Source organism: Myxocyprinus asiaticus, chromosome 11 (genome assembly GCF_019703515.2).
Source record: "Myxocyprinus asiaticus isolate MX2 ecotype Aquarium Trade chromosome 11, UBuf_Myxa_2, whole genome shotgun sequence".
In the NCBI taxonomy this organism is placed as follows: Eukaryota; Metazoa; Chordata; class Actinopteri; order Cypriniformes; family Catostomidae; genus Myxocyprinus; species Myxocyprinus asiaticus.
Genome location: NC_059354.1, coordinates 22,550,787 through 22,576,514, shown reverse-complemented (window position 1 = coordinate 22,576,514; position 25,728 = coordinate 22,550,787). Strand labels below are relative to the sequence as shown.

The window sequence follows — 25,728 nt, the reverse complement described above, 5'->3', positions numbered from 1 at the left end:
GCGAGTGTGAAATTAAAAACTCGAGGTTGCGAGGCAGTGTTTCAATGGCTTTGCTGGCACAAAGTTGAATGGAATGACACACGCACTTAAGCAGTTGTAGTTTCTCATTCTTTTTGAGAAGGTGAGTATAAACTGAGTTTTTCCTTCCAACCATGACACAACAGCCATCGGTTCCGATGCCTACACACTTCTTGAAATCAAGACCGATGCTGTCGAGAAACTGAGTCAGTGTTGTTGCAATTGCTTCTGCCATTTCTCCCTGCATATCCACTAAGCCCAAAAATTTTGAAACAATTTTGTTCAATGAGACACTGTTGTACTACTGCACACAGCTGCTTTACCGCAGTGACGTCTGTGCTCTTGTCGATTACCAGTGAATACTGAGACTCTCCGATATCTTTTAGCAAGTCTTTGAACATGCAGGGGGCTATGACATTGCTGATAAGTACATTTTGTACAATGGATGCTCAAGTCCTTTACAAAGGCTGAACTGCACCCAACTGCTGTGTGGCAAGCAATCTGAAGCTCAGCATTTTGATTCTGAATTGTGGTAGAAGGTTTTGACACAGTAAAACCGATGTCTGTTAGACATGCTGAGGAACATGGCTTGGCATCCCTCTTGTGTTTATCTGTGCTTGCATGTTGCAGGAGGTCTGCATGGTGAGCACGAATCTCCGCTTTACAGTACCTGCCAAGGGCGTAGATTCCGGGGGGGATGGGGAGGAGGTAACCCCCAATAATCAAAACAATTAAGTACAACCCCTCCCCCCCCCCCCACCCCCCAATATTTATACCATGATCAATGGAAACATGTAAATGCTTCATGCTGCAACCCCCCAGTGTTCAAGCCAAACCTACGCCCTTGGTACCTGCACATAGCTTTACTTTGTTCACCCACCACTTGACCTATCCAGTCATCCTATTAAGTTGTTTATCCTTTTCCCAGTCTGTGTTGTACTTTTTGCCATACTTGGCCCACTTTGTTTGTGGCATTGTTTGTGAAAATGTACATCTGCCTATCTATGTCTACTATACTAACTATCATCGCTTGGATACAACGTGATTTTTGTCCAATGAGGGGGAGGAGGGGGCGGGATAGGTCCACGTGGTGATTTGTGGGAGGGTGAATTACACTATAGCCTGATATTATTGTGAGGCTGTTAGCAGACAGTGTCAGTCAATGCATTGGAGAAAACAGTGACCATAAATGTAAAAAAAAAAACAAGTCGCTTGTCAGATTTTCCTAACAAGCAACGATATTTTTTAAAACAAGCCCAAAACACCACAACCCGTAATTTTTTCAAGCGACTTAAAAAAAGAAGAAGCCCAAAGTTGCGTATTATAAGCGGACTTGGCAACTCTGGTTATCTGGCACGCTTTGCTTGAGATTTGTGATTTTGATTCAGTTTCATGATTCGCAAAATGAATAATTCAGAATGCTTTTTGAATATTTTTGATCGGTTCAAAGGAATCCAATGTAAAAGATTCGACTCAAATGATTCTTTCATGAATCAGACATCACTATCACCGATCTGCATGCAATTTACACTTACGACTATGTTATTTTTTGTGGTGTTCAGTCGCAAATGTAATGAAAGGGTCTGGAGAAATTTATCGGAGTAAAAGTATCAATTTTCTCTTCAAAATGTAGTAAAGTAAAAGTCCAAAGAAATATTTATACTCAAGTACAAATTAAGTACAGTACAACAACTTAAGTACAGTAATGAAGTATTTGTACTTCATTACTATACACCTCTGCTGAGAACACTTGAGCGAACAAATTAATTCCGAACAGGAGGCGAAAGAAGCATTTCAACTCTCTATTCAGAGTCCCTGGATGTCATGCTGCATTTTCCTAATATTCAAAACACTATATTGCACTATGAACTTGCAAAAGCTTGCATACTAATAAGAAAGCACACTTTCTCTAACAGAATTCTCAGCTTTAAGTTTAAAAGGAGCCTACTTTCACTCCATACACACTTTCCATATAGTGTTAGAAGTCTAGTGTTAAAGGATTGTACTGTGAACCAGAGGAAAGTATACACCTCAATTTCCCATACAGTTACAATATGTTCCACTGTCATTATTTACCTTATTTACCTTATTTATTCATTTTGATTCAGAACAATGAAATGAGAATGAAAATACTCACTGTACTCACACTATACAACAAAGAGTGGAAACAAGTGAGAGACAGAGAGAAACAGAGAAGGGAGTGAGGGAGCGAGAAGATAGTTGATCAGATGATTATTTCAGCGGAGGAGGATAAGTGGGTGAAATGGAGCCTTGTTTGTCGCTGCGCTGCGGGTGATCAAGGTGAAGAAGGAGAAAAGGGGCAGCCACACCCCCAAGCACACCTGAGATTGCGTTACCTGCCGTCTCTCAAGCGTCATACTGGGAGCGTGGAAACCCGAGTGCAGCCACGAGAAGAAATCTGGCCGTCTGTCAAGTGCCTTTGTTTGCAGTTCTTCGAACAGGCCGGATCTGGTTTCTCTGCTCCAGAAACAGGGAACCTAACCAGGGAAACAGCAGAAGACCTCTGAGTTGAGCTACTCTCATACTGTCAACTCCAACTACTAATTTCCCAGGCTAAACCATATGTCACTACAGAATAGATTTTTAAAACAAATTGGAATAAATTGGCCTAAAATATCTCAATTTATTTTGCCGGTATCAAGGTCAGTGTCATCTTATTTTTTGACAGGTTGACTGCAGCTTGTAATGGCCACGTATTCAATTATATGTGGCCATTGCACACTTTTTTAACATAATGTAATGATAATGATGGATGGAGACATATTGCAGATATTACATTTTGGCATTTTATGCACCACTGTAAAGAATAGGGGCAACTATTCACAAATCTCAATCTGTGAGTAAGCAGTGCTTTTGAATTACTATGATTTACTGTTGATAAATATCTCAAGTTTTGAACACACATGGAGACAATGATGTCAGTTCATGGTCATATTGAATTCAGAGAGACTTTAAATAATTTAAATATTTAATCTTCTGCAGTCATTCCCGAGGCACGGAGAAGACGTTTGAAGGAGATAAAATGAAATTATGCAAGATATTTTATTGTTGTGAAATTCATGCAGTTGAAATGAAGATATTTCATTTTCTTTCTTATTCACTCAGATTGAGTGTTTTAAATGGAACATTGAGTGTTTTCTAAGATGTGGATGAGAAAAATCGATTTCCTTTAAAAAAAGGAAAATTCTCTCATCATATACTCACCCTCCTGGCATCCCAGATGTGTACGACTTTCTTTCTTCTGCAGAACACAAATTAAGATTTTAGAAGAATATCTCAACTCTGTAGGTCCATACAATGCAAGTGAATGGTTGCCAAAATGTGAAGCTCCAAAATCACATAAAGGTAGCATAAAAGTAATCCATATGAGTCCAGTGGTTTAATCCATAACATCTAAAGCAATATGATAGGTGTGTGTGAGAAACAGATCAATATTTAAGTCATTGTTTATCATAAATTCTACTCCCTGCCTAGTAGGGGGCGATATGCATGAAGAATGTGAATCACCAAAAACAGAAGGAGAAAGTGAAAGTGATCTGTTTCTCACCCAGACCTATCATATCGCTTCAGAAGATATGGATTAAACCACCAGAGTCGTCTGGAAAAAGTTTATGTTGCCCTTATGTGGATTTTGGAGGTTTAAAATGTTGGCATTGTATTGTATGGACCTACAGAGCTTAAATATTCTTCTAAAAATCTTCATTTGTGTTCTGCAGAAGACAGAAAGTCATACACATCTGGGATGGCTTGAGGGTGAGTTAAAAATGAGAGAATTTTCTTTTTTGTGTGAACTAAACCTTTAAGGATATTGTAGGACAAAAGAAAGATGACAAGTTTGGGATTGAAAAAGGAAGTAATTGATTAGAGAAAAGGTGCTGAGATGAGAGCGAGAGAACCAACTAGAGAATAAGAGGTAGTGGAGAGCAACGGAAATTAAGCATCTGATGTAATAGGACACTGTAAGTAGGCAAGTGAAAGCCTCCTCCTTTCCTCCTTTGGGGATAATTGTTGTTTAGATATACTTTTACCCGTATCTCACTCTCAGGTCGAGTTTATACAACTTGTTATTGTGGCTTCTCTTTGCATTTTCTCCCTCTTTTCTTTCTCCCTTTTCCTCCTTTTCTTTATATTTTCTTGCTAGGGGAAAATCTGAAAGGCTTGCTCACTGGTGCCAGCAACAGTTAATCCTTTACCAAAGCACCTTAACGATGCTGGGAATTCTGCAGATGCTAAATAAACAACGGGAACAACCATGCACTTAACACCAGCTCACGCTGGCAAGACTGCCTCTTTCTTCAGATGCTCATTTTTTTTTATAAGTAGTTCAAAACAATCTGCTGTTGTGTGATAACTGAGTGTTTCTCTTGAGTGAGCTGGGAGCAGGGCCACGCTGGGTTCAGCAGCACTACCTTTAATCTCATTATGGCCGTTCAACTGAGATTACATAAAATAAATCAGAAAATATGGAAGGAGGAAATAAGATGTTTCTTCACAGTAGTTGACGAAAAGTGTCAAGGACTGATGACCATCACTAAACAAATCAGGGTTTTATGTGCATTTTCTGTTTTATCGCAGTCATAACTCTCATGTAAATTATCCACAAGTAATAGTAATTATATAATTATTTTAAAAAATATGAAATATTTGTTTGCTTAGAGGGTATTTATCTACATAAACACATCATTGCTTCTGTAAAATAAACAATTATTTATTTTATTTTATGTCATTATGTAGTACTGCTACTGCTGGTAATGATGATAAATCCATTGCTTTAAAAAAAAAAAAAAGGAACATGTTTGCAACTGTCTTACAGTTAAGATACTAAGATGAGGGATTATAATGTGATCAAATGCACCTATGAGTTTTTTCTGTGCTTTTTGTAACCTGAAATGCAACCATCAATCAGTCATGTTGTTTTGAGATCAATACGATTTAGTGAACTCTCACTCATGTAGATTGGGTTAGAGAAAGAAACTGTAGGAACAGGTGTAGTTTCAATACACTGCTCATTATCCTTGAGTGATGACCTTCAGTGGCATACTGTACTCCTCTGTAATCATCCTTCACTCTCCATCTCTTTCTCTAAATGCTAACTGGAGCCTTTCAAAGCAGCCACTGAAAGGCAAAATTGGCCTATTGAAGAAGTTTATTAGAAATTGATCTACACTTTTCAACTCACACAGGAGCCTGAAGACTTCAAAAACTTGTAAGGACATGACACGATCACAGCTCAGTCGCATTAATGCTTTCTTTGAGGAGTCACCTTTCGAACGACAGGTCAGAGTACTGAGATATGAAAAGACATAAAGCACATACATGTACATAGTTTATTACAGTAATGAACTGATTGATTCTGCTGCCCAACAGGTTATCTGGCAATGTAATTGAGGTTTATACGTATTTGTGCGCTAAGACATTTATATTCCGTTATTGGAGCTGTACAGTATTTATGAATATTCTATATGTTAATCTAACTGCATGGTCAAGGTTATCTTATGAGGTGGTCTGATGCTAGTCAAAGTTTTACCTGCACCCAAAGACATTTTCTCCAGCTCTAATCTTTGGGGAGCAAAAAAGGGGTGGTGCGGGAGCAAGGGACAGATAAAAGGGATCACAAGACTTCATCTGTGCCTGTACGAAAAAAGAGAAAATGAGGAGAAGAACAGCTCCAGCTTCTCCGACTGGGATGAAACTTTCTCAACTGAAAGAAATCTACATGTCTTTTATATATATATTTGCCTCTTGGTAGAGCGCTTCACATAACTCTGTACTGTATATATATATATATATATATCAATAAAAACAACTCTCTACCAAGCATTCCTTTTTTTTTTTTTTTCAAACCTTTTTCAGTACTGATTGGGGTGGGTGATAGTGTGTGTGTTTTAACTTCCTATTTGTGATACGTTTTTAGAAAGAACCTGCTTATTTTAGATCAAAAGGTGGCAATGCTCAAAAGACAAGAAATTATGTTTTGATACAAACTGACCCCAGTTTCAGTTATTTGTCCCAAAGGGCATCGATGTGTCATTATTTAAGGTCATTGTTACAAATGGGCCCTCTTTAGCTACGATTTTGGTCCTCATTTAGAGATATATTTCAGTTACCCTCGTAAAAAGAATCATGTGTCCATGACATCAGTGTTGTAATCTAGTCCATCTAAATGGCAGTGTCTGTTGATCACTCACTGTAAGGGGTGTCAAAGGTCAGCATTAGTAAAAGCTATCAGTGACATCCAGAGGAAACCGAGTTGCTGTTTCTTATGGTCACCTTCTGACCCCTCATTAACCTAATCTTCATGACTCAAAATAATCACCTGCATGCATAAAACCAATCCTCATATGTATGTGCTTGTCTGTCTTTTTGATTGAGAGAGAAAAAAATGCCACTGGATTTTTATTGCATTTTTGTTTGCATTGCATACACTAAAAGATTTCTCGCCTAACAGTCTAAAAGGATTGGCTTTCTCAGCTGTCTCAGGTATTGGCTCTTTGCCTGAGAGAGAAATAACAGATTTTTCCTCAGCCCTGTAGAGAAACACAGCCACATTAGCAACAGAGGAACCACAGCAGTTCAAAACTGCCCCACTCTCGTATTAAGCATATTAAGTCTATCAGCCATAAAGTCATCACTGTGTTTATCTATGGTCACTCTTTACAGAAACGGCATTCCTTTCATTTTTGTTCTAGCCACATTAGGTGCTCACTGAAATAGAGACCAGCATGTGCATGAATCATTGTAGTAATGGCTCATAATATTCAGCTCTCACTGAGTTTTTTAACAGTGCATGTGTGTGTGTGTGTGTGTGTGTGTGGTACTAGTGTGGAGAGATTACTGGTAAATGATTATAAAGATGAAGTACTGTTTATAATTTCTGAAGTACTTAATAAAGAGTGGATATGAAAAGGCATACTTTTATATTTATACGTTACAAATATAAGAAAAGGGCTTGCTCACTTACTTTCGACTCCTAAAAGTTTTTTTTTATAAATAACCATGTGGTTCATGTTTCGACACACGCAAGAGTCTTTTTCAGAACAATCCTTGGAACTTTGCAATGTCTATTTTAATATAGCATCCTATGGTTCCCACAGGTGCTCGCAAAATTGCTATTAATGGCTCCACCCTATCTAACGTCCTAGGATGGGTACATACTGTAAATACATCAGAAACAGTTTGAGCATGCTTACATACATATGGACCCAATTTATACACAAATATACATAATAATCAACACCCATAAAATATAAAAAACATCACTCTATGAGGCCAGGTGGCAGCATCCTACCCTTACCTCATACCTGCATTGAAAATACCGATATATTGACGATACAAATAAAGGCAACAAAACATCAACCCCACATCCTCCCATGACTGAATATCTTAAAGAAATGGTTTGATGTCATTAGTACAGTCATTATATTCATTCATTAAATCTAAGAGCAGTCTGAATTCACAGTATGAATATAAAAAGCTGAATACTGATTCATTATTAGAGCCATTTGATTCAAATCCAAATTGTCCTGTGTTGCTTCAAATATAATTACTCATATATACTAATAAATACACACCATTCATTTTAAATCCTGTGCTGACTTACCTCGATTTTCTTTTCTTGTGGTAGGAGAACTTAAAAGATAGGAATGGTTTTATGTTGTACACTCTCATCCAAACACATGTACAACACAAGCTTGACATGTTCCTTCACATAAAATTAAAGTTATTAAAAGTTACAAATAAATAAAGTAACAATTAAATAAAATCATTACATTATTTAGGCTGCTAGTTACTGATTTGCTTGGGGTCTGAGCCACTCTCGAAATGCATTTTTAAGAACACGAGGAAAGTAACCAGTAGGGTTATTAAACCTTTGTATATGAACTCGGGGAGTTCATCTATACAAGTTTTGAAACAATTATAGGGGAAAAGCAGCTTACTATTCACAATATGAGTGTGACTGTCCAATCATATAGAAGGACGGCATGTATTGATCCTCTTTTTATCCTAATATTTAATACAGTTGATTTCAAAAGGAATAGATCTTTTGGTGCATACGTTTTGTGTACAACGGACATGTGAGGCACAAACTCATTTTTGATAACTTTAAACATGAGAACATGTGTCTGAGTCATACTGAGGAGGATCTCATTTAAGCTCGGTGTAGAGCCCCAGCCTTCATCTGTGACAGACAGGCCATGTCCTCAGCAGGAAGCGAGGATGGTGCAATGAAGCTACTATAGACACGCATAAGCTTTTGCAGTGTTGGAAAAGAACAAAAAAACGATGCATCCAGTTTCTGTGTATTCTGCCAGAAACCTATGTATGCTTGAAAGTGAGTGTCTGTAATGCATGTAATCAGACACTAGTAAGAATAGGGAAGAGTGAGAGACACAGGGACAATGAAATAGAAAGAGGGGGCAAAGAAGTATTTATAAGCCTGACAAAAGAGGACACAATCAGGAAGTTGCTGAGAGCACCGAGTGCAATGAAAACGTGGCAAAAAGCCCCATCCCATTACAATGTAATTTCAGCCTAGCACAGTCTTTAAGTAATAACACTCAGTGGGGTGTGTCATTATCACCCCTAACCCTGCTGCCCCCAATCCGTCACGCAGTCCTCAGGGCAGGTACTCCATCTGTCAGTGACTGTCCACGAGGACAGTGTCCACTTCAACAGCTTTTGCCTGCACTGCTGTACACACTTCCATATCCTTGCCTGTCTTTATTAAAAAAAAAGGGCCCAGACAGCCAAGACCAACAAAATCAATGACCAATCCATAAACATCAACTTCTTTTATTGTTGTTTCTTTCTGTCTCTCGCTCCCTCTTTCAGATGTAAAAGCAACACAATCAGGCACAGTCAAAGTTTATCCCATCACAAAATACAGAGGCACAGTTGGACTCCAGCAGCGGTAAAACACAAACAATTCTCAGACCTATTTACTGACCCCTGCTGTGAGGAAGGGCACCTTGTGAGATGGGTCAAACTAGAAGCGAGGAAAAAGTAATTTACAGTTAAAGTTGTCATTCTTTTATATAGATTATTTTGTTTTGAGACTGCAAAAATGGGAGAAAACTAAAATAACAAAAACCAAAAGGCTGATCATTTATGAATGGCTAGGCTTGTAAAAGGGCACAGATAATTCATAAAAAATATATACTATTAATTTATGTCTTTCGTTTTACTAAAATAGCCATTATACACACATTGATATGTCTATTATGCCAATTTTGTTTGAATCTGTTTAGTTCAAGACATTAGCTTTGACAAGCAGGCCTAATATAAATTAGCCTATAAAATACGTGCTGAAAAAACTGGAAAACGCAGGTTGTCCAATTTACTAAATTATATTATTTGTGATCTACACAGCAAAATTTTGTTTCTCTTCTAAGCTTGTTTTCTTTGCTTTCAGTTAATGTAATTCTCTAAAATGAGCACTCTGCAAGATTAAATTATGTAGGGTGAATTTGAACCAATCAATTATGTTCCGTAAAATGCTTGTTAAATTTACTTAAATACAGTTAGCTAATGCAACACAATTATTTTCACATTTTGTCCTAATTAAACTTAAATGAACTTAATGTCATTGCAGTCAATCAACTTGAATTTGAACTTAAATGGAAGTTCACTTAATCCATTTGTGTTGGGATTACATGAATACTTATTGTTGATATAACTTAAACTTGGCATATAAATATAAAACAGTAATGTGACAAAAATATTGTGTGAAACTAAAGAAATTAATCATGTTAGGGACACAGAAATTAGGTTACTTAATTGGGTCATTATAAGTAACTATTCCATTGTGTTTAAATTACAAAACAAATGATGTTTTCTGACAAAGAATTAATGAACTAAACCAAGCATAAAACATATGCTGCTGTAACTCCGATGTACATGATTAAATCTCATAAAATCAAATATTTTTTTCAGTGTGTTTTCTTCAACAGCCTGAAGCACAAAGAATTTTTAATTCAAACAAGTTGCCAATAAAGGTCAGCTCTAAGTGAAGGTTAATATCTAAGTATAAAGATACAAAAAAGAAAATAAGAGAATATTTTAAAAGATCTTTCGCTGGTGAAATAGCCAAACAGAGAGGATATACAGGTCGCATGATCAGACCTGGAAAGCTCAAAAACTTTAGTAGCACGGCGAAGTCTCATTTATCTCTCAAGTGGTAGACTATGTTACAGATCGGGCTATTGTTTCTGATATGAAATATCAACTTCTGTGGGAAAATATTAAAACTCCCTTCCTGTTCATATAGACTTATACTTACAGTACCGCTGCATTTGAAGTGAATGAAGAGTGTATTGGGAGAACAGTAGCATTGCAGCTGTGCTGAGCTGTGAAATTCGCCAAACAATTGGGATCACTGTTCATCTTCCTCTCGCCTTTCCCCTCAATTAGCATAGTCCGTTGAGGTTGATTGACTACCATAGCCAGGCCACATAAGTGCTTTTGTCCCCTAATCACACAAGGACAGCAGGGGTGACAGGACACAGGTGAGGCCAAGATTGTAATAGATTTATAGCATATTTATAAGGCAAAGCATGGGAAAGGAAACACATTTCATGACTAAATCTCAGAGATCTTTGCCATTTGTATAATTCAAGCCAAAATGCTGATCTACAACAATATGGTAAGGCTACTTCTGAATTCCAAAACCCAGACAAAAAGACTCAACGGGGCAATCCAGGGCACAGGAGAAATTGATTGTGAATGGGAGTTTGAGCCCTGCTGATCTCAATTAGCCCTTGTTGACTCTGTGGAGGATTAAATTAGCTGCATAAAGTGCCACTGAGCCCTCACTAAATCTGCGCCTAAATGTTGGCAGGACATAGCCTGCACATGAGCAAACGGTATATTTTGATGTCCAGTAATAAAATATGCTGTTGGAAACAATGAGATAGACGTCCAGAAGAGGAGCACAATCTTAAGCCAAAGAAGACCTGTTAATGTAACTGTGAGAATGTGTAGTTCACGAAGATCAACGGAGCTACCAGTGAGTCAAAATAAGGAGTTATTAAACTTCTGAGAGGCAAGAAGCGGCGAAAATAGGCAGATGCGTTCCCGCGCCATGATTATTTTTCGCGCCTGTCGCTTTGCTGTAATGAACGCGGCGCGGCCGACTGTTGGCGCACTGATTACCGGTCCTTGGGGATTCTGTGTTTTTCCTGAGTAATTGATAGTTAGACTCCGCTCTAATTAAATACGCTGTCTGGTTCATTGATGTAGATTTTTCGCACCAGGCAGATGGAAATGAATTGGACGCAGTGAGGAGAGCAGGCCTTTACGTTTTAAGAATCATCGTTAACACTGAACCCCCCCCAACACATTTTATATTGCCAATCATAAGACACTACTAGTCACAACTGGACTATTCTGAATGCATATGGCATTCTACATTGTAAAAATGAACAATAGAATATATGTGTTTCAAGACGAGCTGTCCAGTCTTTTTGACGTTTTAGTTTACTGTCCTGTAGAGACTGTGCATCGTTAATCGACCATCGGAAAGTTTCTCCTCCCTTCTCTTTGGTTTTTAAGAGAGAGGACATTTAAGGCCTCAAAGGTGTTCTTTTCTCACCAAATCCCTGGCCGCTTCCCGGGAAGTTTTTGTGTGGTCTGTCGGCTTGTCATGCTCTGCCACTATACTCTGAAGTGTTGCCCCGATTTCCCGCACACCTGCGTGGCTGCCCGGTCCCTTCAGGAATTCGCTGGGGCTTGTAATCAGCTTTGTGGAGCCATTGAGTGCACGGCTCAGTGAAACTTCCCAACCTCACAACGCGCTGGACCGCTGAATTGGCGTCACAGCGTGGGGCGCCTCTCCAAGCACCGGGCCTGCCAAAGTCCAGCAGAGTCTCTCACAATCATCCTTACACAGACCTCTCTGCCGAACACGAGGGCGAGAGAGAGAGAGTTAAGGGACAAAGGGTAACAATCAATAAATGTATTAATCAACAACCACATTGCCACATAACAGTTAAGTGCGTTGAAAGTTAATTTAGCATAAATAAAGCGGTCTTGACCAGGGTCAGTAAAAAGGGGGATCAGGACAGAAATGCCACCAAAAATGAATGAATAAATAGATAAATAAATATGCCAAAAATAACCTCGTAATGAATTATTCTTTTTTATTATTTCTTTTTTATTTTTTTTATTTTTTTTTTACATCTGATAAAGTTATTCATATTATATTATAGTCCCAGCTATACAGAAGCCTATTATGGCATAAAATATGAGTTGATGTTGATTGAATTTGTTGGGAAGAGGTAATGCATTTTCATTGTGCAACTCTAGGCCTACAGGCCACACAGTGACCCACGGTGGAGGAGACACTCTGCACATACAGAGAGCATCCATGGACCATCATTGCATCCTAGGACAACAAACCAGGGCTGCCTATCCCAAAAGCATCGTAAACTTATGTTGATCGTAGAGACCATTGGTGCCAATGGTTTCTACGATCAATGTAAGCTTACAATTAATTTATAAAAAAAATGTATTTATCACACATTTGCAGTGAATTTTTTTTTTTTTTCCATGTATCCCAGCTAAGCTGGGGTCAGAGTGCAGGGTCAGCCATGATATGGCACCACTGGAGCAGATAGGGTCAAGGGCCTTGCTCAAGGGCCCAACAGTGGCATCTTGGCAGTGCTGGGGCTTGAACCCCCAACCTTCTGATCAGTAACCCAGAGCCTTAACTGCTGAGCCACCACTGCCCCCTGATGCTTGGGACACTTGGGACACTTGGGATGCTTCCCAAACGACACTTTTGGGAAACACAGCCCAGTTCTCTAAAAACATGGATGTGATTCAGTGGCGTAACTTGGATCTTGTGGGCCCCAGTACAAAGAAACTGTCGGGCCCCCTCCTTGGGGGTCCTTGGTCGTTTTTCATCACCCCTCGGGCCCGCAGTCATTTTGATGGTTTCTTTTGGTTGACCGTTGAGGGGCCCCTCTCAACCTGGGCCCTAGGGCAGCTGCCTACCTGCCCTCCCTTTAGTTACACCCCTGATGGGATTGCAGTGATGGGATTGCAGATTGTGGTGGTGCCTGCCACAATGACCCTGGATACCCAGACTAAGAGGGGGAGGGGTGGAATATTAATTGTTTTATACAATTCTATATCTGTAATGTTATTCCCCTGTGTTTTGTATTTGATGTTTGGGTTACTTTCCCCTCTTTTTTAACCCTGAAATTGTCATAGACTTACTCAAACTGTATAGCCAATATTTCCTTTACTTTCTCAGTCTTCTACTGTTTAAATTATGTGTATTATTGTTATTAAATGCAAATAAAAATAAATACAAATCTCAATGTTGAGAATTTTTTTAATGAATTGATTAAATTGATGTCAGCGAATGAGACAGTTTGTTGTAAATGGTTAGAAAAAAAAAAAAATGCCCTCATAAAGGTAAAAAAAAATGCCCAGGGGCAAATATTGCCCCTTAATAAATAAGGTAATTTCTGACACTGGTCTCGACTTTTTAAAGAGCAGTCGAGAGAAAATGAGAGAAAACATGTGAAAAGCGATCCCATGTGTTAGTTCTCATTAGTTGACTGAATTAGTCTTCCGCTTGCTACAACTTCTTCCGAGCAATAATGACGCAGTTGAGACACATCTTAGCAACTCAAATTCATGACTGAACATGCGACAAAAAGAAAAAAAGGCGCCCATAGCGTTAGTTAGGTCTGTGTTTGCGAATGTTGGTCATGGTGCTAAACAAATGATTCCTAATTAGCTGAAAGACAGCACAATTTTGGTCAATAAAAGTTTGAACAAAGTTGCTTTTTTCGTTGCGTTCTGCATTCATGCTTAAATTACTGCTCTGTAATCGCAGGCTGCACAAAGTACGGCGCAGCATCTCGCCTCTTGGAAGGGCGCAGGATTAAGAGGCAGCAAGATTGTTAAACATGTCAACGTGTAATTGCACGATAAGGCCCTCGCGAGGAATTTATTGGCCCAGTTGCTATTTCTATTCCTCCCTAATCTCGTTCAGCACATTCGTTCCGTGCAATCTGTCTCCGTAATCTTCTGTGACAGAGCAGCGACCAATAGCAGCGTACCGGGTTTTTTGGAGAAGGGAGAAAATATGCAGAGGCGTGATAAAGTGATGCTAATTATCCCCATTTAGGACAGCGAGTGCAAGAGATCAGGAGTTTTCGTACGAGCCAGCAGTGCTGATGGCTTCCCAGCACGGAATATATCGGTGGCTACAAGATAAGGGTAACGCACGATGAGACGATTTATTGGTTCGAGTCCACCACCCCTCCCACCTCTAGTTCCATTTCATCCTTTTCACCAATCCTACCCCGCGTGCTCTCCCCTCTGTTGGCTCGGTAGTAAATTATTTTGGTTAAATTTACCAGAACGCCTCTCTTTAACCTGCCAAGTGCCGTGACTTGGTTCTGCTCTCTATTTTCGGCGCTAATCCGTGGAGTTTTTCATCAGCAGATAAATACAAATTGCTTCTGAGTGGACATCCTCATATATATACCAACAGAAACGTGAAAGGGAAAGTGTAGGATCAGGATTATGGACAGTTTAATGCAAGATGATTTATTGATTTATTTTAAGAAACAAACAACTGAAAAAAAAAAAAAAAACCTGATTACTAACCTAGCATTAATTAATTGATTATTAAATAATGCATTTTAAATAAATAAAATTTTCAAAATACATTTATTTGTTTTAAATAAAATTATTACATAAATGGTCATGCAATTGAGATCATTCAGTTTATTAAGTGTATATCACATATATAATACTCCTGTTATGCTTAATATTTATTTCAAGTGTAGCCTAGGAAGTGGCAATTGTCGACTTGAAGGCCTCACGTGTGCATCCCCATAAGAAAAAAAGAAAGTCTGGTGCCATAGAGGGTTGCGTCTTTGCACTCCTGACACTTGTTGCTAAACCTGACCCTGAGAGACTGCAGGCAATTGTAATAACCTTTGACTCTCTGTGGACTCAGAGGTCAGCGTATTTGCTGGCTGATCGGTTGTGATCGGAATCAGAGGCAGAAGTGGAGGAAATGCCTCTGATTCCGATCACATCACACTTAAACCATGTAATTACGACAAATTCTTCACGGGGAATCAGATATATAAAAATGTGCAATTTACATACAGTCTGAGGCTACAGAGTTATTGCACTACAAACAGAACAAGACAAAGTTCGTTAGTAAATTAAGCCGAGAACTTGTTTTGATTAATCGGTGCCTAAACCCTTATTTTATATGAATCGTTCAAAGATGACTTGTTTATATATTTACAGTAAATGGTCTTGGTAGCATCTCGTGTGTGGCCTAATAAACCTCTTACGTTAGATTTCTACACGCAGCTTTACTCTTTTACACGGGTGAATATTTTCCCTCACGTTTAACGAATGGTGTTTTTACAAAACCAAATCTACTTTGTATACAAGCTTTATACAAACATTGAAGCATTAATGCCCAAATGAACTCATTCAGGGTAAATTTAGGTTTGTATGAGGTAAAAATGGCAGCTAAATTAACTGTCAATTGTTTGTTTGATTTTAGGGCACGAAACGTGTGTAAAGAATTATGGTGTATTTTCGTGTTTCAATCTAATTGTGAATTTTAAGTAAACAAACAACAACGCAAAAGGCATGGGCCAGTCATGAACATGAATCGCAACTCTATAGCTATCTTTAGTAACTGAACGTTGAAAATTTGAAAGGTTTAATTCTGACTTCAACAATGTTAATCTAACATTTGTAATAAATGTGTACTATTCTTAAAAGCTATTGTTTTGAATGATTATTACATTAATCGACGTACCCAGACGACAGCTGTGTTCAAATAAAAATGCTTTACAAATCATAATCTAATGATAAACGCATGACACGCAAAATGTCTAATATTCAGCACACTTCAAATCAACATTAAAGGCCTATGTTAAATTATTTAACCACACACAAAAAAATGCATATATTGTCAGACATTTTTTAAAATTGTTTAAATTAATTAAAATTATAAGATTAAATGTTTTCTATTTAAAAAAAAAACATTAAAAAGCAATAATTAAAAGCAAAATAGAGTATTAATATAAAGTTTGCCGATTAATAGTTTGCATACAATCAAAAAAGATTAAATGTTCACTGCGTAGCTTGAGAAATCAAAAGACACATTAATATGAAAATCTGATGAATTAGGTGACAAGACTAACACCAAAAGTTTGGCAGAGTAACTTTTTCTTCAATTTTATTTAGACCATGAATCAACGCAATGTTATAAGAACTGGCAGGGATGCATGTCATCAATTATATACAGCAGCAGTGACGTGCCAGTCTTTTGAAATATTAAAACTTATTCACAATTTACAAGAAATATTACAACATAAATCTGGTACATTAATTCACGTATACAAAGGTTTTGGTAAATGTAATAAGTAGGAAACTCTTTATGGGCTCTCAAAACATTTCATTGAGTTATTCACGCTAGACCTTTGTTATTATCAACTCAAAATTCAATTTGCACAGAAAATTCAATAATTAAAGAATAACAGTATGTCGCATATGTCTTGGCATGGCCAGAAACGTTGTCAGATTCATTTGTAAAGACGTCATAATTAAACAATGTTTCACTGAATGTGGTCTATTTTTTTTTTTTTTTTTTTGTTTGTATTTTTTATTAGATTTCAAAGTTTTCTCCGAACTGCAATCGAACCAATATTTACCTTTAATTTACAAGAACATCATAAAACATTCTGTACAAAAGTAGTTAAATGACAATCTAAAAAAGAGGTAACTATTTTTGGTGGAGTGTTTCTGAATGCGCTTTACCAATCACTTCTCTTTCTTTAGCTGTTTCAGATATGCGTCAATGGGACAGTTCCGTTTACTCCAGCAGTTGTGCTCTGATAGTGCTGCGGTAAGGCATGCAGTCTGCTCTGCACAGACGGATCACCGGACTCCCCGGTCGGTAAATACATGCTAATCATTTCTCTCAAGTCTCCGGTGCAGTGGCCTCGAGAGTGAGTGTTAACCGGAGGGCTTATATTCGGTTCGGACTTCACAAGCGAACTCAGCGTACCGATTGCGGCAGAAGAAGCGACACTGGAGTTTTGATGCTGCGTGTACGATATCCCACCGTAGCCAGACGGAGAGGCGCTCATGTAGCTCTGGGAGTTGGAGATGGGGCTGTACTGAAGGGCAGTCATGTCATAGCGGTGCATGGGCTGAGGGTTGTGCGGGTGATGGTGATGGGCATGGTGATGATGTGACCCACTACCTGGGTGCTGGCTGTACGCTAGCTGTGCCTCCTGCATCATCGCAGCCGCTGCTGCTGCGGCGGCAACCTGGCCGGAGTATGTACCATTCGCCCAGCCGTTCATGTGTGCGTAACCAGCGCTGGCCGATCCTCCGTGACACCCAGGACTCTCCAACCTCTGGCCGACCCCTGCAGGACTCATCCCGACACCGAGACCCCCACCACCCGCACTGCCGAGCAAGCCGCCGGCCAGCGAGTACTTGTCCTTTTTAAGCAGGGTCTTGGTTTTGCGCCTCGGTCTGTATTTGTAATCCGGGTGTTCTTTCATGTGCATCGCTCTCAAGCGCTTTGCCTCGTCGATAAAGGGCCGTTTTTCTGCCTCTGACATCACCTTCCACTCTGCACCGAGTCTTTTGCTAATTTCAGAGTTGTGCATTTTGGGGTTCTCCTGAGCCATTTTTCTGCGCTGGCCCCGGGACCACACCATAAAAGCGTTCATGGGTCTTTTTACGCGGTCTTGGTTGGCTTTGCTCCCCGAAATCGGACCAGTTTGACCCGGATTTGTGTTCGTTTGGTGTCCCTGGGAATGAAGGTCCGTTTCCATCATCATGCTATACATTCAAGTGGCTTAAAACTTCTCAGCTAACAGAGAAAAAGCATGAACTTTCGGCGCTCTACAGTCAACTTGAAGCAGCTGCTTCACAAGCCAATGAAGCTCCGGTTGAAATGTGGAATTCAGTTTAATCCAAACCGTTTGCTGTTAGTTACTGTGTCTCTTTTTGCTTCCGCAGCCTTTTGAGTGTCGTCTCCGACTGCCGTTTCCCATCCACATTAATTGAACGTGCATTTGAGTTACTTTTCCTATAGTGGAGTTGAAGAGTTTGTTACAGCAGCGGCCATATGATGCGTTTTGACAGCGATTAAAATGAGCGAGCGGCCAATGGCGTTCCAGTTAGGAGAGATTTGCATGGAGTTCGGTCCGGTGACGTAGACAACTAGGAAAGAACTAGTAGGCGGGGTGCATGAATGGTCAACACCACCCCCTCTAAAGTAGAGTAAATACTGAGGTAGCAGTTTGGGGCTCTTCAATGGTTGCAATAAATGAACAACAGGCCAAATGGTAGATTTGATCCATTTAGATGACATTACAAGATACAAGATCTAATTCTTTATAATAACTGTAATAGCTTCACCGCTCTTTTGCCAAGTCTTTGGTTTACGGCAGCTAACTTGCCTCTATACAGTTGACTGCAACCTGTATGCATGTGAATAAAAACTGCTCAAGAAGGGAAAAACGGTCAAGATGAATCTTTCACAAAGAAATTTTGTTTTGTAAAATAGGCCTATCAAAAAGTCAAATGGGAGCTTCTCGTAGTGTTTCACATCATATTCTATTGCATCTCATGAATTTCCTTGCTACAGATAAAAACACACTTGACACAAAGACTTTTAGAATGAGTTGCTATTTGACTGAACATATAAAACAAGACATTTTGAGAATAAACGACACTACAACATGTTTCTTAAATCTAGAATAGTTACTGCCGTCTGGTGGTGCACTGCTATGATTTGTTGCGCGTAAATAAGGTGGTTTTAAATTGGCATGACAACGCTGAACAACTTCAAAGAAACTCTGAATTATCTCTAAATAAAAGTCTATATTGTGAATGGAAGGTAGACATGAAGCCCAGTCTGGAAAATCTGAGTTTGTGTTAATTATTTTAACTAAAGGAGGGATAATAATTACACAACTTGATGTCCAATTGCACGACCATCCATCCCCGATAAAAACATAACAAGCTGAAGGACTAGACACCTGCACCAACATTTGAATATTTGAACATTTAATAAGATCTGCTTATGTCTGGTCTCATTATATGCAGTTATTTGTGGTGACTGGAAATGGTGGCCAGCATCTAACAAGACCGATGCAACATAAAGAAAAAGATTTTAACAAGATGAGAAGGGCTTGTCATATAAGTAACAATAACACATGCTTTCTCTGTAATGTCTAGCCACGAATCTACAATAATGCTGCTAAAATATTTCAATTGTTTCATTATTTCTGTTATAAGGCTTACAATATTTTTAATTCTATGTTTTACATTCAAAATAAATCTTAACATTTCACTAAAATATCAAAGGCTTCAGACAGCAATATTTTTTGTTTTAAAATTTCCCACACCAAAGTGATGGTGACCAACCACCACGAGCACCACCAGCCACAAAAAATAATAATAACTATAATAATAGAAAATTAACCTTATATATATATATATATATAATGACAATTAACCTATGTATCGAGTGTATGTCAGCCTTAACCATTGTTTTAATTTCAATTCGTTCATTTTATCAGTTTAATTGTAAAGATTTGGTAGATTTCATTATGTTTAACTTTTATTTTTATAGATTATGTTAAAAAACGTTATTTTATATATTTTAAATGTCATTCATATTAGAGCACTAATCCGCATTGTGACCCTCCTGAAACAACGTACCTTGTCAGATCTCATTTTGCATTATTGCCGCGCTCTTCAGAGAGCCTTTGTTTTGCACGCGCTGGGGGCAATAGGTCACTGTTTGCGCACGTGCGAGATTTAGGGTTACAGCAGCGACCCAAAACACACTATTGTAGTCAAAAATAATACAGAGCTGTCATTTTTATTTGTAAAAGAACGAAAAGTGAAAATGAAATGAAAGGCAGTAAATAGAGAAAAATAAATCCAGGTCTACAGAGCAAAATTAAGCTTTATGTTTAAAAAGGTTAAGTGACAATTTTGTGAAAAGTGTTTTGCAATTCAAATGTGGACGAAAACGTTAAAACTACAATAAGATTTCCCTTAACACCAGTCCTCAACATTAAAAATAAATACAAATAAGCCCTTATCGGTCTCTCATATATAGTATGCTAAAGCTTCAGTAAAATCTGAGTCTATTCAAATGATGTGTGTGAAGAGTGCAGACAGTTTAACAGTTATCTGTCAGGTGTTTGCGATGAAAATACAGCAATTTTTCTGCTGTCGGGAATAGGGGGAGGGAATGAGGGGTTTGGAAATATATTGTTTAGGATAAAAAAATAAATTAAAAAAAATTGCAATTGATTATTAAATCAATCGATGTCATAAAAAGGAAAACGTTTAACTTTTCAGTGTTTTTAGTCCAGACACTGTAGCCCTTGACTATGAGCTTTCAAAATGTGTTTAACGGTTTGTTACTAGAAAATTAAAGCTTCTTAATCTTTGTTGTTGTTGTTGGCTTGTTTAACTAAATTTGGTGAAGTCGTTAATATGGATCTACTTGATATAACAGGGGCTGTGCAAATTACATATCATATTGATTATTATATTACTCGATCTGTTCATCCGAGCTGATTTAAAATTGTCACATGACCAAGCTTATTTTTTTATTTTTTTTTTTACAGAAAAAAAACCCCAAAAAACTTTAATTTGAACGTTTAAACACCATATTCACGCTGGTTTAAATGTCTAAATTAGAAAATTGTATATGTATATATATATATATATATATATATATATATATATATATATATATATATATATATATATATATATAATTAGTCTGAATTTTATGAAATACATATCTAATATAAACATTTAACATTGAAACTTTATTACAAAAATAAATTACGGATCGGTTAGCTGATGTGTACTTGAAGTCTGTCTCTAAAAAGTAGAGTACGTTAAAAGGGATTATAAGGCTTAGCGGGTTAAACTGGCTGGCAATGCATCCCCCAAGAGCGCTTAGTGCTGTAAACATGAACGCGTGTTATTGATTTTAGACAACTGTTTCTGAGTCATTCATAATATATAAAAAGAAAGAAAGAAAAAAAAAACATTGTAAAACTACACTTTACCGACACTGACAACAACCTTAGTATTTCTATAGAAACCGCAGATGTTCACGTTAATTTCTCTTATCAGAATATATAGTTACAGACAGTACATATATACCGATCATGTAACTCAGCAGAACTAATGACAATCACAGTTTTCCGTTAACAGGCTTTATGGCGCTTCAACGTATCGAACCTTTTCCTTAATCCGTCAATCCGGCGATGTCATTGTCTCAAGTCAATATATAGAAGTAAATTTGAGACAATTAATGTTGCAACGTTTAAAATACCCATAAGTGAGGCTTTCCCCCAAACACAATACATAACCATCTATTTTTTATGCTATAGCTATGAACTTACGTTCCGCGGTCCCTCATTTGCAGTGATGTAAAATCGTCCTAATCCGTTCTACCGCTGTCCTAACAAGCCAAAGCCACTCGCCAGACCGCCATCCTTGCTAAATATTTACACTTAGTGTGCCAAGGCCAGCCATACCCAGCTCCCAGTCACACCACTCACTACACACTGAGGAGAGAGACAAGAAAATGAAATTTATTATAGACTAAAGACAATTTCAAGTTATTGTTTCTCCCGGCGAAAGGGTTCCTTCTCACATAATAAAGCCCCCTTTGTGTGACGCGGAACAATACAAAACAAGTATTCTAATAAATAGCCACTTTTTTTGTTCCCTCTCGAGGATGAATGGAATTGAGCAGTTGGGTTTGAAAGCAGCTGCTCGCGCATTCAGGAGAAGAAGGCGGAGCCCTGGCGCGAGGCGTCTCTTCTCCTTGGAAACGAACTTGAAGAACGGACCCGACAGCATCACCTTTTTTCCTCACTGCATGCTTTTCAAAATCAAATTTCTTGAGGGTAACTGTAGACTTTAATGGGCATCATGCAGATTTCAGAGCTTATATACATTTTTGTTACATCCAGGGCTGATGATAACCAAGTCGCCAAATATGCATTCAATATGACCACAGGCACAACTTTCACTATGTAAAAATAGGGTACACACTCCATCACTGAATGATATGAGCCACAGACACATTTTCAACAGCCTTAAAAGCTTTCGGACTGGAGGTTCTGAGACTCAGCAGCACAGCTTGCCACCACATGGTTGTGACAGGCTTTCAGAGAGTGGAAAGCTGTTATGTAGTAGTTTAGATGAACACATTGAGAGACATCATTGTCATATGATGGCGCATATTTACATTACTTTGGTCATGTAATGGCCTGTACTCTCGATGCATATTTTCAGTCACTCCCCAAAAAGACAAGAAAAGCTAAGGCTAACACATACATACATGAGCATGCTGCATGTGCAAGATAACATCTAAATTACTCTTCCACAAACTCACTTGAAAACATTGTCTTACTACTCCTAAACCTGAAGTCTTGAGGGACTTGGAAATATGTATGTAAAAGAATCGTGGTCTTGGGGTGAGAAACGAGGAATCGGGAATGGTGAAATTCAACTCAAATGGTATGTTTAATTATGAATTAGAACAAAAACACTCTCTCGCAAAACACTCTCATGCCACACAGGCTCAGCGGGTGTGTGTGCGGGTCTCCTTTCTCCTCTACTGGCATCTGGCTCGCTTTTAACTCCATCTCCACTCCACTGCAATGACAAACAGCTGTTAGAGACAATCATTGACAGGCGATGATCCTTACCATTCTCATCTCCAGATCTTGCTCTCCATTCCCAAGCCTGCGCTCGACCACGCCCCCACTACCTCTCCCCAGGTACTCTCCCCATTCCTAGAGAGGAGGTCCACAACAGCCATCTGTGCCCCCGGCCTGTGAATCACCTCGAACTAAAATGGCTGAAGAGCCAGATACCAACAGATTATCCGTGCATTGGTATCCTTCATGTGATGGAGCCACTGGAGCGGGGCATGGTCCAAACAGAGGGTGAAAGCCCGTCCCAGGAGCTAATACCGAAGAGTGAGGACCGCCCACTTGATGGCCAGACACTCCTGCTTAATGGTGCTGTACCTTGTCTCTCTCGCCAAGAGCTTCCGAATGATGTACAACACCGGGCGCTCCTCCCCCTCGACCTGCTGGGACAACACGGCTCCCAACCCTCTGTCCAACACGTCGGTCTGTAAAACAAAAGGGAGAGAGGAATCAGAAGCATGTAACAACAGCCCACCACAAAGCACAGCTTTCACTTGCATAAAAGCCTGTTGGCATAGCTCCGTCCACTGGACCAGGTCTTGGGCTCCCTTTCTAGTGAAATCAGTCAGTGGGTTGGTGACGTCCGAATAATTAGGCACAAACCTTCTATAGTAGCCAGCCAGCCCCATGAACTGTCTCACCTCCTTTTTGGTCTTGGGTCTTGGGCAGGCCGCAATCGCTGCGGTCTTATCAATTTGGGGACGCACCTGCCCTTGACCCAAGTGAAACCCCAGATCCTGTACCTCCACCCGTCCAATTGCGCACTTTTTGGGGTTTGCCATGAGTCCCGCCCGCCGCAGCGACCTCAGAACCACCCTCAGATGCTGCATGTGCTGCTACCAATCATTACTATATATAAAGATGTCATCCAGATAGGCAGTGGCGTACGTGGAATGTGGTCTGAGGACTCGGTCCATAAGGCGCTGAAATGTAGCCGGGGCCCCAAACAAATCAAACAGAAGGGTCACGAATTGGTGTAAGCCAAACATTGTGGAGAAGTCTGTTTTCTCATGGGACATTGGTGTTAAGGGGATCTGCCAATATCCCTTTGTCAAATCCAGTGTCGAATAAAAATGAGCCACGCCCAACCGATCAAGCAGTTCATCAATACGAGGCATTGGATACGTGTCAAATTTAGACACCGCGTTGACCTTTCTATTATCCACACAGAACCGGACCGAGCCATCGCTCTTCAGAACCAGTGCCACCGGGCTGGCCCAGTCACTGTGGGACTCTTCTATTACCCTCACATTGAGCATGGCCTTTAATTCTTCCTGAACCACCTTTTTTTTGTGTTCGGGTAATCGGTAGGGACAACTGCATACCACTACCCCTGGGTTTGTTTCGATATGGTGTTCTATGAAGTTCGTACAACTGGGAAGGGGCGAGAACACATCTGAGAATTCTCTTTGCAACTGAGCCATGTCCGTGAGTTGCGATGGTGAGAGGTGGACCTCGATTTGCTTTTACATTCACCTCTAGCCCAAGCTCCTCCCTCTCCAGAACCACCATCGCCAAGGACAAGGGGATTGCCTCCCTCCAAGTTTTTAAGAGGTTGAGGTGGTAAATTTGTCGTGCTCCACTCCATCCGTTAGTTTAACCACATAATTGATTTCCCCGTCTCGCCGTGTGACCTCAAAAGGCCCTTGCCACTTTGCGAGTAATTTAGAGCTTGATGTGGGTAGTAATACAAGGACTTAATCTCCCTGTGTAAATTCCCATAGCCAAGCTCCCCTGTTATACAGCCGGGACTGACATTCTTGAGTCTGTAGCAAATTCTCCTGTGTTAATTGCCCCAATGTGTGGAGTTTTGCTCTCAGGTCAAGAACATATTGAATTTCGTTTTTGCTGTTTGAAGGTCTCTCCTCCCAATTTTCCCTCATGACATCTAAGACACCGTGAGGTTTATAACCATACAATAATTCAAACAGAGAGAACCCCATAGAGGCTTGCGGGACCTCTTGAACTGTGAATAACAGGGGTTCAAGCCACATATCCCAATTTCGAGCATCTTCGTGCACAAACTTCCGAATCATGTTGTTTGATTAAACCGTTCGACCAAGCCATCCGCTTGCGGGTACTACATGCTTGTCCGAATCGATTTAATTCATACAGCTCGTGTAGTCTACGTGACATGAAAGTAGTACTCTGATCAGTGAGGATTTCTTTCTGAATCCCCACTCGGGAGATAATTCTGAAGAGTGCCTCCACAACACTACATGCTGAAATGATGCGCAAAGGCACTGCTTCCTGACATCTTGTTGCATTGTCCACCAGAACCAACACAAAGCGATGTCTGTGTGCCGTCCACTTTAATGGCCTGACGAGGTCCATACCAATTCTTTCGAAGGGGACCTCGATCAAAGGGAGTGGGCGCAATGGCACTCTTGGGATGGCCAGCGAATTCACCAGCTGACATTCACGGCATGCCACACACCACCTGCGAACATTCCCATTAATGTCCGGCCAATAAAAAGGGGCCATTAGACGGTTTAGTGTTTTTTCTCACCCTAAGTGACCTGCCATTGGATTATGAAGGCTCTGCCTCCCCAGCCAGCGCATCACAAATCCCACACTGAGATGCTTTGTTACAGGACCCATCTGCACAAATTTCCCTTAATAAAGTGGTAAACACTGGCCAATTTGTACTCAGGATTAGCGGATGGGTGAGGCGGGGACTAACCACCACCTTGACACTACGCTTTTGCCCCCGGAATTGAATCGTTATGGTCACTACCGGATAATCGTGATATCCCCATGCACACACCTTACCTCCACCTTGTGGCTTGCACCCAAAGCCTTGTCTTGAACCAGGCATTGATGGATGGAGATATGGCTGCAACCTGAATCCACCAAGGCCTAGTATGTACCCCCCCTCCCCCAATACTCACAGGTATGCGATACGTCCCAG

General features: G+C 39.7%; 1 protein-coding gene across 1 annotated transcript; it reads right to left on the bottom strand.

The window, feature by feature from the left end:
• Positions 1 to 16,290: 16,290 nt before the first annotated feature.
• LOC127447939 (transcription factor Sox-1a-like) lies at positions 16,291 to 18,129 on the bottom strand. Its single transcript, XM_051710180.1, has one exon. It carries the CDS (start codon positions 17,895 to 17,897, stop codon positions 16,878 to 16,880), a length of 1,020 nt encoding a protein of 339 aa, XP_051566140.1. The 5' UTR covers positions 17,898 to 18,129; the 3' UTR covers positions 16,291 to 16,877.
• Between the last annotated feature and the right edge of the window lie 7,599 nt (positions 18,130 to 25,728).